The sequence below is a fragment of the Notamacropus eugenii genome, chromosome 2 (assembly GCF_028372415.1).
Source record: "Notamacropus eugenii isolate mMacEug1 chromosome 2, mMacEug1.pri_v2, whole genome shotgun sequence".
NCBI lineage: Eukaryota > Metazoa > Chordata > Mammalia > Diprotodontia > Macropodidae > Notamacropus > Notamacropus eugenii.
In genome coordinates this window covers 289,075,009-289,087,360 of record NC_092873.1, presented here as the reverse complement: position 1 = coordinate 289,087,360, position 12,352 = coordinate 289,075,009, and the positions used below count along the sequence as shown (strand labels likewise).

The window sequence follows — 12,352 nt, the reverse complement described above, 5'->3', positions numbered from 1 at the left end:
GAGCCTGGTGCAAGTCGTTAACAGCATAAATCCTTATTTATGCTCATTAGCCAATGAAGCTCTGTTACAGAGAAAATGCTGATGTACTGATAGAGGAAGTCACCTGGTTCTTCTCCCTCTGCCAAGACCCCACCTACTTTCCATCTCCCATGCCGGGGCTTCCCATCCTAAATGAGACAGAGGAGAAGGGGGAGGGGGGGATAGGAGGGATGGGGGGAGACAGATAGACAAGACAGATTATAACATGTGAGCTGCTGTTATTATTGACAAACACAGAGGGTGGCATCTGTGCCTCTGGCTGCCTCTCCATACTGTGAGGTAATATGGCATAGTAGATAGCCCAGTCAGCCAGTCTCAGAGATAGAAAGTGGAGGGTTCATGTCTGACCTCTGACATATACTGATTATGTGGCCCTAGGACATTCACTACCCCTTCTCATCACTCTCTGAGACTGTAGTTTGCTGAGAAGGTGCTATCCTTACAAATGACAGGAATCTTCTTTTCTAGAAATTCTTTATTGGGTCCAGGACCCATTCCGATTAGGAAGTCAATATACCTAGAAGACTGGGGACAAATCCAAGGCTTGGGTACAGGTTAATCAGTCAAGAAACATTTGTTAACAATAGCTCACATTTGTGTAGCAATTACTCAGTGTCAAGCACTGTGCTAAGTACTTTTATCTTATTTAATCCTCTCAATAACTCTGTGATTTAAGTATCATTATTATCATCCTCATTTAAAGAGAAAACTGAGGCAAATGAGGCTAAGTGCCCAGGGTCACACAACTAGTAATCGTCTGAGGCCAAATTTGAACTCAAGCCTTCCTGACTCCAGGCTCGATGCTCTATCCACTGAGCCACACAGTTGCACTACAAGTTTAATATGTGTCAGGAACCATGCAAAGTTCTAGGAATACAGAAAAAGGCAAAAAACCAGTCCCTGCTCTTGGGGAGCTCACGATCTAATGAGAGAGGCAACTTAAAAACAAGTGTGTACAAACAATTGATATACACCACAAATTGGAAAAAAAAATCAACAGAGGGAAGACACCAGCATAAAGAGGGATTGGGAAAGGCTGACCATGGAAAGTGAGATTTTAGCAGGAACTTGAAGGAAATCAGGGAAGGCTGAAGATGAGAAAGGAGAACGTCTATTCTCTGCCCTGAAAATGCCCAGAGTCAAGAGATGAAGAGTCAGGTCCTGTTTGAGGAACAACAAAGATGCCATTTGTCACTGGATTGAAAAGTAAATAAAGGATATATGGTGTAAGAAGACTGGAACAGGGTGGGGGAGGTGGTGAGGAAGGGCTTTAAATGTCAAACAAGGGTTTTATATTTTTATCCTGGAGGTGCTAGGGAACTACTTGGAGTTTATTGAGTAGGGTGGCTAAGTTGGTTGTTGTCCTTCATCTTCAAAGAGGATCAAAATGACATCACCATTGTAAAGTGAAATTTCAGTGTGTCCGCCTGTGGCTGATCAGACCAATATGACCTCGGAATGCTTTATCACAGATTGAGCACAGATAGTCCATATGAATATTTGGGGTAGATATCCCAAATTTGCACATCCTGCGTTTACTTTGTGCTGTCTCAATTCTGCTTTGCTCAAAGAGCACAGCACCTTTTCTTATGTGGGCATGCCATGTTGAGCAGTCCTGTGCCAGTGTCTCCCATGTTGCACAGTCAAATCCAAAGTTCTTGAGAGAGACCTTGGGAGTGTCCTTGTATTGTTTCTTCTGTTCACCATGTGATAGCCTGTCCCATACAAGTTCTCCATAAAATAGTCTTTTTTGGCAAGTGTACATTTGGTATTTGGACAGCGTGGCCAGCTCATTGGAGTTGCGCTCCCTGAAGCATAGTTTGAATACTTGGCAGTTCATCTCGAGCAAGGACTTCAGCATCTGGTAACTTGTCCTGCCAGGTGATCCTCAGAATCTTCCTAACACAGTTCAAATAGAAGCAATTCAGTTTCCTGGCATGGTGCTGGTAGACTGTCCATGTTTCACAAGCATATAACAATGAGGTCAGCACAACGGCTCTGTAGACCTTCAGTTTGGTAGTGAGTCTAATACCTCTTCTCTCCCAAATCTTTCTTCGGAGCAACCTTTTGTTAAAGGCAAACTATTTCACAAGTGCCCTGAGCCTGGGGAGGGCAGACATAAAGTTTAAATAAGACACAATTCTTGCTCCCTGAGAGTTTACAATATGGGAGATAAGATTCATTCACAATAACAACCTCCCTTCCAAGTTTTCTACTCTTTATGCTATGCAATAATAACTTGATCAATGCTTGTTGAATGAAACTGAAATGTTCAGTGGAACATTATTGGCTCTATGGTATTTCCAACATATTTCACTATTTCAAGAATCTTTGAGTTCTGCAGGGTAGGAAGGTACCCCAATCATCATTACTGATCGTAATCTATCTATACCTTAATAACTAATGAGAGTAGTTGTGGCACCGTTAAAGAGGCTATCTGTTTCTAAGCCTCTCCATGCTTGGCTAGAAGTATAGTTCAAATCATTCATATCTTGTGAAAGGAACATTTTTTCTTAGGGGTCTGTGACAGATAAGTTTTTCCTTAAAAATCATTAAAACTGATCTGGAAACTTAATTGACTCACAATTGGTCTTCAGATAATAGACATACAGTCCATCACTGGACGCTTTTCTTTCTTGCTAAGGTCTGTCAAAGCTCAGGCACTGCTGGCATCATCTTGAAGAGCCCAGGGTCTGCTTCACACTATGTTGAAGAACTAGCATAGTATTAATGATAACTAGCATTTTTATAACCCTTTAAAACCCACAAAGTACTGCAAATACTTATTAGAATATAAGCTCCTTCAGAGTAGAAGGTATTTCTTTTTTTTTTAACTTATATCCCCAGCACCTAGAATGAGAACATAGGGAGAAGTTTAATAAATGCTTCTAATTGAGTGTCTCATTGGAGCCTTGAGTAAACATGTATGGTAAGTATTATAGGTAATATTATATATATATTATAGATAATATTCTAATTTTATGGCTGACAACACTGAGACACAGAAAGTTTCTATGTGTTATTGTTAGCATGTCAAAGATAGGTTCCAAGACTAGGTTTCCCTAATTCTACATCCAGCACTCCATCCTATATAACATGGTGTTGAAGGTGGTCTATCTCTCCTAAATCATGTTAAATGAGCTGTGTTGTAACAAAATTGCTTATATCATTAAGGCTGCTTTGCTTAGATGGAAAGCCCCATGAAGCCTGGGGGCATGTCTTCTCTAATCTTTTCATTTCTCCCAATACCTAGGTTGGGGATTTGTTTGTAATAGGAGCTTGATAAATATTTGTTAAATGAATGAGCAAATATTTCATGAATGAAAATCTTCCTCTATGATTGACCTGTAGAAAGCCTACTTAATGGATTATCGCCAGGAAACGATTACCCCCAAAATGACTCCTGCCTCTCACCCTGCATCCTTCTAGGCAATTTCTTTCAGTTGGTCAATGCATGTGCATGAAGTGTAAACCGATTTTTAGTACTGGTCTGAGAAAACATAATTATAAGGTGGTCTATTGCTACCGAAACAATCACGTTTCTAAATCATGTTTATTCCAAAGCCTAAGAAAAATAATTTTTGGACAGCATGGATTATCTATACTATTTGACCCCCTCCATCAAACATGCATAACAGAGAGCAAGTTGTGTTCTTCAGAGTCCCTGAGTAATGTATCTCTTTCTCCTCAGGCCATCAGGAGGCAAGACAGACTGAGGTCCTCAATGCTTCCCCTGTGACTCTCATAGAATGGATGTATCTGGTTGGAAGGAGATGGAGGTTGCTTTAGTTAATTTTGATAATTCTGATGAAGTCCTAGAAGAGCCTGGGTATCCCATTGACTTTGACCTTGCCAGTCTAAAAGGGCGTCCCAGTGGCAGCAGTAGTCTCCTTTCTAACTGGAGGGTCCTTATTAATGATGGCACCAACCATGAGACAGTCTTCTCCAAGCTTCCAGGAGACTACAGTGATCCACAGGGGCCTGAGCCAGTGGTCATGAATGAGGGCAATCAGAGGGTCATCATCAACATTGCAGGTCTGAGATTTGAAACCCAACTGAAGACTCTCAATCAATTCCCTGAAACCCTCTTGGGTGACCGGGAAAAGAGGATGCAGTTTTTCGATTCCATGAGGAATGAGTATTTTTTTGACCGGAACCGACCCAGCTTTGATGGGATCCTTTATTATTACCAGTCAGGTGGGAAAATTCGGCGCCCAGCTAATGTTCCCATTGATGTCTTTGCTGATGAAATCTCCTTTTATGAATTGGGTGTCGAGGCCATGGACCAGTTCCGAGAGGATGAAGGTTTCATTAAAGACCCTGAAACCCAGCTCCCCAAGAATGACTTCCATAGGCAGTTCTGGCTGCTCTTTGAGTATCCTGAGAGTTCAAGTGCTGCCCGGGGTGTAGCCGTGGTCTCAGTCCTGGTGGTGGTCATCTCCATCACCATCTTCTGCTTAGAGACGCTGCCTGAGTTCCGTGAAGAAAGGGAGTTAAAGGTGGTCAGGGACCCCAGCCTCAACCTGAGCAAGACGATCCTTTCCCACACCATGTTCAGTGACCCCTTCTTCATGGTGGAATCAACCTGTATCATATGGTTTACCTTCGAGTTGGTGCTTCGGTTCGTGGTCTGCCCCAGTAAAACAGACTTCTTCAAAAATATCATGAATATAATTGACATCATCTCCATTATCCCCTACTTTGTGACTCTCATTACAGAGCTGGTACAGGAGACAGAACCCAGTGCCCAACAGAATATGTCCCTGGCCATCTTAAGAATCATTCGACTCGTCCGGGTCTTCCGCATCTTCAAACTCTCCCGCCACTCCAAAGGGCTCCAGATCCTGGGGCAAACCCTGAAGGCCTCCATGAGGGAGCTGGGGCTACTCATCTTCTTCCTTTTCATCGGGGTCATCCTCTTCTCCAGCGCTGTCTACTTTGCTGAGGTGGATGAGCCAGAATCCCACTTTTCCAGCATCCCTGATGGGTTCTGGTGGGCAGTAGTCACCATGACCACTGTGGGCTATGGGGACATGTGTCCCACCACTCCAGGGGGGAAGATCGTAGGTACCCTCTGCGCCATTGCCGGAGTCCTCACCATTGCCCTTCCTGTGCCTGTCATTGTCTCCAATTTCAACTACTTCTACCACCGAGAGACGGAGAATGAAGAGAAACAGAACATTCCAGGGGAAACAGACAAACTTCTTGCTAGTGTGGTCTCGAAAATGGGAAGCATGGACTCTCTGAGTAAAACGAATGGTGGTTGTTCTGGGGAAAAATCCAGGAAGTGATCTCCTGAGTCTGATCAAGGGATTCCTTTCCCACTTTCTCTCCAAGGATTACTTATTTCCTGTAACCATTTGTCCAGCTCTGGCTCCCTGAGGCAATTCCAATAAAACCATCATTTTTTTTTTCTGCCCTAATTTTTCATCATTCTTTTTCTCAATCCAGTATTCAAAGTATTTGTCCTTTCTTGGGGACACGATGGTTTGGGTCATCCTCTGGAAGAAAACATCAGGTGGTTGGGGCTCTGAGAAAACTGAATTATTATTATAATTATTACTATTATATATTATATACTATTATAATTAAGGTTAAGTTACTTTCTGAAGGTCATACAGCTAGTAAGAGTCTGAGACCAGATGTGAACTCTGGTCTTCCTGACTCCAGTTCCAAGGCTACATCCACTTAACCATTTGCAATCTGCACAGGTGAAGGGTCCCTCCATAATGGTGAGTTCTCAATTCAAAACACCAAAGTACTAAATCATAATGATAAATGCTCCTTTTACTTTTCAAAAAGTACTTTCACATAGCATTGATTCCAGCATCCCTGCTGGGTTCTGGTGGGCAGTAGTCACCATGACCATGTGGGCTATGGGGACATGTGTCCCACCACGCCAGGGGGGAAGATCGTAGGTACCCTCAAGATGTAAGTTAACAGCTACCATTAGTCTCACTACTCAGATGAGGAAACCAAGAAATGGAGAGCTTTCTAGATTTGCCAATTTAATTTAGTTCCATGCAGTTCAATTCAATACAATTCAATTCCACAAACATATAAACACCTATTATGGGCAAGGCACTCTTACAGGCACTAAAAAAGAAGGACAAAGTAAGATACAGTTCCTGTCCTTCCTCAAAGAGCTTACATTCCACTGGAAATAGCACTATGATGGGGACAAGGGAGAGAATCATCTTTCCCAGAAAAGATGGGATGGGAGTTGGGGTTGGAGGAAAGTGTTTTAACAGATGGAGATAACAAAAGAGTGAACTCCAGGTATAGGGAATGATATGTGTAGATGGCCAGAAGCAAATGGAAGCATGTCAATGTCTGCATGTAAATCATTCTTCTGAGAAATGGTCCTTGGAATTCACCAGACTGACCACCCAAAGAGATCGGTGACACAAAAGAGATGAAATCACCCTTCTGTGGGAGGCTTAAAGGTTGTGAGCATCATGAATTAAGAAGACTATTTTGGCAACTGTTTGAAGGATGGATTCGAAGGGACTTGTGAGATCATTTAGATGATTTTTGTGTCAAAACGCCCTTTGTGCAGTTATTCTGGTGAGGCCTATGGATCCCTTCTCAGAATTGTGTTTTTAAATGTAAAAAGTAAAATGCATAGAGAACCAATTATATTAAAATACACCTATTAATTTTTTTTAAGTTCACAGACCCCAGGTTAAAAATTCTTAATTAGAAGTTAGTGAAAATGAAGACGCAATTTTTTTCCATCCAAGTTCATAGACCCATTGAAATAAACATGGTGCATGGACCCCAAATTAAGAACTCCTAATCCAATCTCTTCAATTTACTGGTGAGAAAAATGGAAGCCCAGGGAGGAAAGGGACTTGCATAAAGTCACACAAATGACATATATAGCTGGGTATTTCTACCTCCAACCTGGAACTCTTTCAACTACATTACACTGCCCTATCTGAACAACATTGAATACTATAGAGAGAGCTCTTTGGAACCTGGCAAGGGAAACTAGACAAGAACAGGAATAAACATTGTGCCTCTGACCCCCTCTCCATAGTCACATGAAATATTGCACAGAAATATTGACTGTACCATGTTCCTGGAAGGTACCCAACATGCCATAGATGCTTCTCTGTGGAGGCAGGCAACCTTGGCAGTCGTGATAACAACTCATCTGCTTTGAGGATGACAAAGCACTCTCTTTACCACAGGCCTTCAAGATAAGCAGGGAAAAATCATTATCCTTATTTTACAAATAAAGTTACTGAGGTTCCTAAAATGAAGGCCACTTTCTTGTGATCACACAGTGAGTGACTGAAGCAAGGTTTGAACCATGGTGTTCTGACTCCAGCATTCTATCTACTCACACTGCGTTACTTCTCAACACAGGGCAACCCATTGCCTCTTTACCCCACAGCCTTCTGCCAAGAAATGAGACAACCCACCTCCTTGTTGGAATTTCCTGGAAGGCCAAGGATTTGTGTCAATCAATCAATCAACAAGCATTCACTAAGTACTTATTCCTGAGGTACCATGATAAGTGCTCAGGATACAAAAAAACCAAAGTTTTTTAAAAACCAGTTCCTTCATGGAGTTCATATTTTAACAAGGTGAAACAACATGATTTTTCTTCTTCATTCATTGAGAGACCTTGCTTAAGCACTGAATTCCTGTGTAACCCTATGCTAGACCCTCTACAATTGGTCAATCGTAACTTAAGAATACACAGTTCCTGCCTCCTAGGAGCGTGGAGTATTACAGAAGCAATCACACCAACAGTCAATAAACATGTATTAAGCACAGATAGACAGTGTGCTAAATGCTGGGGAGACAAAGGAAATCAAAAGACAGTCCCCATTCTGTCTTTTGGGGGAGTCTCACGGAAGAGACCACATGAAAACAACTATAGATAACTATGTTCCTTCTAAACTGGAAAACAGTTCAGAAAACAAAGGGAAGACTGGGAAAGGCTTCTTTGTGCAAGGTGGGATTTTATCTGGCCCTTGAAGGAAGCCAGGAAAGTCTGGAGGTAGAGATGAAGAAGGTAAAGTATGTGGGCAAAGGATACATAAATAGGCAAAAAAAAAGTCACTGAATCAAATTTATAATTCAATTCTACTCAGTGAGCATTTATGAAACACCTACTATATACCAAGTACAGAACGAGGGACTGGGGGTACAAAGACAAAAATAAAGCAGTTCCTGCCATTAGAGTGCTTACATTCTTCTGGGGGGAATAACCTGTACATGGACAATAAAATACAAACTCTGGTGTGTTGCCCTGTCTTTTGAAACCCTGTAGATATAAAATAATTTTGAGTGAAGGGTACAGGAACAACTGTTTCCAAAGAAACAAGAGAAGAAAAGGATGGAGTGAGATAGGGACAACGTGGGGAGGTCTGGGAGGCAAGGAGAGACATGTTGGTATGAAGGAGCACAGAAGGATAATTTTCTGTCTAGACCTCTGGCTCTGGGTAGAGCCACGGGACAGCAGACTGCTGTGCCCTTCCTGGAAGCAATGGTGATGCTGGTTTAATTATCAGTCCCTGAGCAAAAAGTGGCAGGCTGGGTAAAGTCTACCCCCAAAACAAATCACACGCTTTTAATGTTTCATACATTATGAACATTTTCTGCGTCAGTTCAGACAATCAACAAAGCAATAAATCAGGCACTGATTTGTAGTGTTTGCCAGTTTCCAAGGTGTGAATGTTCAGACAAAATTTAATAATCAGTTCTCATCAACCTTTGTGGGCTGGCCCCAGCACATAAAGATGTATGCCACAGAGAAGACAATATCTAGCAAGAGTGACTATTTCAGGAAACCATACTCTTCATATTCCAGGTCAGTGTAGAACTGGACCAGGGAGCCAGAGAAGGGTAACCCACATAACTCTATGTTCAGGAAGGGCAGGGGAGGGAGGGCTGAGAGAAGTCACCTATAGCTCTCTGATTAACTCTGTAACAGTCCCTGCAGCTGTCCAGACAAACACAGTCTTGGACTTCAGTACTCTCTACCAGGTAAGCAGCAACTCCAGGAATAGATCATCTGTTTTCTTATTAACGGGATTTTACACCCCACCCCCACTTTCCACCTCAACCTTATTATGATTTTGGCAGCAACAGCCTCCAATAAGTTGTGCTGAGTCTTCCATTTCTGGCTTCCCAGAGCCGTGTCATGGCTCACTCCCACCCACCAAGAAAGTTAAGTTGGGGGAGGAGCCTGGGAGGGGCTAAGGGAGAGTGGGGGTCAGGGGAAGGAACCCCAGAAAGGACAGCTCACTTTACAGGCTTGTTTTCCTCTTGTTCAGCTTTCTTCCTTTGGATATTTCCTAAGGCCATCCTGGAGTAATGAAGGGATGAAGGGAGGGAGGGTAGCCAGAGGGAAGTGAAGGCAAGAGTGAGGCCAGAGGAGAAAGTCAAGGTCGGGAGTGATGAGATGCAGCACAGTATCATGTTTTTCAGGAAGGATTAACACCACAGAAACTGGCAGAAGTGGCAATGTGAAGAGAGGCTCAGAGGATTTCTGGGCAGTTTGGCATTTGGAAGGACCCTTTCTAGGAATATTTCTGCCTTTATTATGTATGTGGACATAGCCAGCAAAGCCATGCCTTATACAATTATACAGTAATTTATGATTTATTTTTACTCTTTTTAGTCTCATAAGGCTGTTGTCAGAGATGCTTAGAACAAGAAGGACCCAAGGATATCCTGAATTATTTTCTCACCCCTTTGACTTGTATCCTCTCTCCCCACCTTAGGAAACCTAGAATGTGTAGGTACGGGGGCCCCCCAGTATACTGAGAATGACACCCATTTTTCAAGCATGTATTTTGTAATATCCCAGGTATAAGCTTTATTTTTTTTAATTTAAAATTTTATTTTCACCCACTACATGTAAAAACAATTTTAACATTTTTTTCAAATATTGAGTTCCAAATTCTCTCCCTCCCTCCCCTCCCCACTTCACCTCATTGAGAAGGCAATTTGACATGTTGTATATATCAGGTGTAAGTTTTATAACAGATTCAGGAAGACCTGAATTCATGTTGAGTCTGACAAACCCTCATCCTATGTCCATTGGAAAGTCCCTTAACCTTTTAATGCCCCCCCCATCAGATACCCATCTGCTTGGGTAGAGGAGATTTTCTCCTGGGAATTCCCGTTACTAATAAAATCTAGTGGGGGAAGGAGAAGGGGGAATAAATATTATAAAAATAAGAAAAACAAAACAGAGATACTTGATTGAGGAATCATTTTTCCCAAAGAAGGATGTGGGATCAGCCAGTGAAGGCCCTGTCCTGGGAGTGCACAAACTTGGTGGTTTGAGGAGCCTGGTCCCAGAAGTACATTGGAATATGGATAGGATAGGATGATATAGAAAGGCGGTGCCTGGCTTGTCACATCAGAGCCTGCACAGGTATTCTGTGACTGTTTCTGGTCCATTTACTGAGTAATGAGGAAAAGGCCTCTTGGTTGACTGTTTTTCTTAACTTTCTGCACTCAGGATCCCAACCTCGTCATTCAGTTGAAACTGCTTTTTCTAAAGTCATTAATGATCTCTTCCTTGCCAAATCTAATGACTTTTTTCCTTCATTCTCATCCTTCCGGACCTCTCTTCTCTCTGGGTTTTTAAGACACTGCTCTTTCCTGCTTTTCCTTCTGCCTGTCTGTCTACTTCTCGATCCTTCTCTCCTTCTCAGACTCCTTTGTTGGAGCTTTCATCCAGGTCCTGCCTATAAACCATGGGTATCCCCCAAAGGCTGTCCTGAGCTCTCTTCTCTCTGTGTACTGTTTTGTTTAGTGATCTCCTCAGGTTACATGGAGTTATTTTATCATTTCTGTGCTAATGATTTAGCTTGAATTATCTTTAATTCAATTTTATTTTATTTTCAGTTCCAAAATCTCTCCCTCTCTACCCATTCAGAAGACAAGAAAAATTAAAACAATTACAAATATATTTAGATATGCAAAATAAATTTCCACAATGCTGATGATTCCCAGATCTATTTATCCAGCCCTAACCCGAATCTTGATCTCCAGCTTCACATCTCCAACTACCTCTTGGACATCTCAAACTGGATATCTCGTAGACATCTTAAACCCAACATATCCAAAGCTGACCTCATGATCTATCCCCCAAGCCTTCCCTTCTTTCCAATTTTCTTTTTGTTGTTGTGGGCACCATCATCTTCCCAGTCACCCAGGCTCACAATGTAGCTGTTATACTCAACCTCTGACTGTCTCTTATCCCTCATATCCAATCAGTTGTTAAGTCTCATTCCTTCAAACGTCTCTCAGATGTGTTCCCTTCAGTCCTCTGACATGGCCACCACTATAGGAAAGACTTCACCTTCTCACGACAGATCTATTACAAGAGCCTTCTGACTAGATTTTCTTCCTTGAGTATCTCCTCATTCAAATCCATCTTCTACTCAATTGACTCGATGATATTCCTAGACTGCAAGTCTGACTCTGTCACACACACACACACACACACACACACACACACACACACACACACACTCCTATTCAACAAATTTCAGAAAAAAATCTGAAATTTATTATCTCCAGAAAAAAATAAAACCCTCTGCTTAGTGCTCAAAGACCTTCATAGTCTGGCATTGTCTTACCTCCCCAGTCTTTTTACATTTTACACCTCCAATCACCACATACCTGGTGATCCTGTAACAATAACCTCCTGCCTGCTTCTCACACAAAATATTCAATATTCCAACTTTGGGTATTGTCCATTCCCCAAGTCTGGAACTCTCTCTCCTCATCTCTGTCACCTGACTCCCTTCAAGTTCCAGATAAAAACCTATTATTCCACAAGAAGCCTTTTCCATTCTCCCTTAGTGCTAATGACTTCCCTCTACTGATTATCTTCAATTTATTCTGCATATATCTTGTTAATGCACAATTTTTAAGTGTTATCTTTCCCATTAGACGGTGAGCTTCTTAAGAGCAAGGAATGGTTTTTTGCCTTTCTTTGTATCCCCAGCACTTAAAAAAGTGCCAGGTATAAAGTAGGTATTTAATAAATGTTCATTGATTAACTCCTGAGCAGAAACTGAATGTTCATACAAAAGGCCAAATCACTCCTTTTGTTCCCTGATAGTTAGAGATAAAAGGTACAAATAAGCCTTCTGGTGAAGAGAAAAATAATGTCATCTCCAAATGCTTCCTCTCCTCCTATAGCTCCATAGGGCTATGGGGTTTCTCTCGCTTATTTGCATTTGCTCTTTCCTGCTCTTACGTGAAGAGGTAAAGGAGAAAATGTGAATAAAGTACACTATGACTCTGTGGTCTTTCAAGGGTTGGAAGAGTT

The 12,352-nt window shown here is 41.9% G+C and overlaps 1 protein-coding gene across 1 annotated transcript; it reads left to right on the top strand.

Annotated features, from left to right (window-relative positions):
* The first annotated feature begins 3,788 nt into the window (after nt 1-3,788).
* On the top strand, nt 3,789-5,330 carry KCNA10 (potassium voltage-gated channel subfamily A member 10). The gene has a single exon (XM_072638488.1). It carries the CDS (start codon nt 3,789-3,791, stop codon nt 5,328-5,330), a length of 1,542 nt encoding a protein of 513 aa, XP_072494589.1.
* The last annotated feature ends 7,022 nt before the right edge of the window (nt 5,331-12,352 follow it).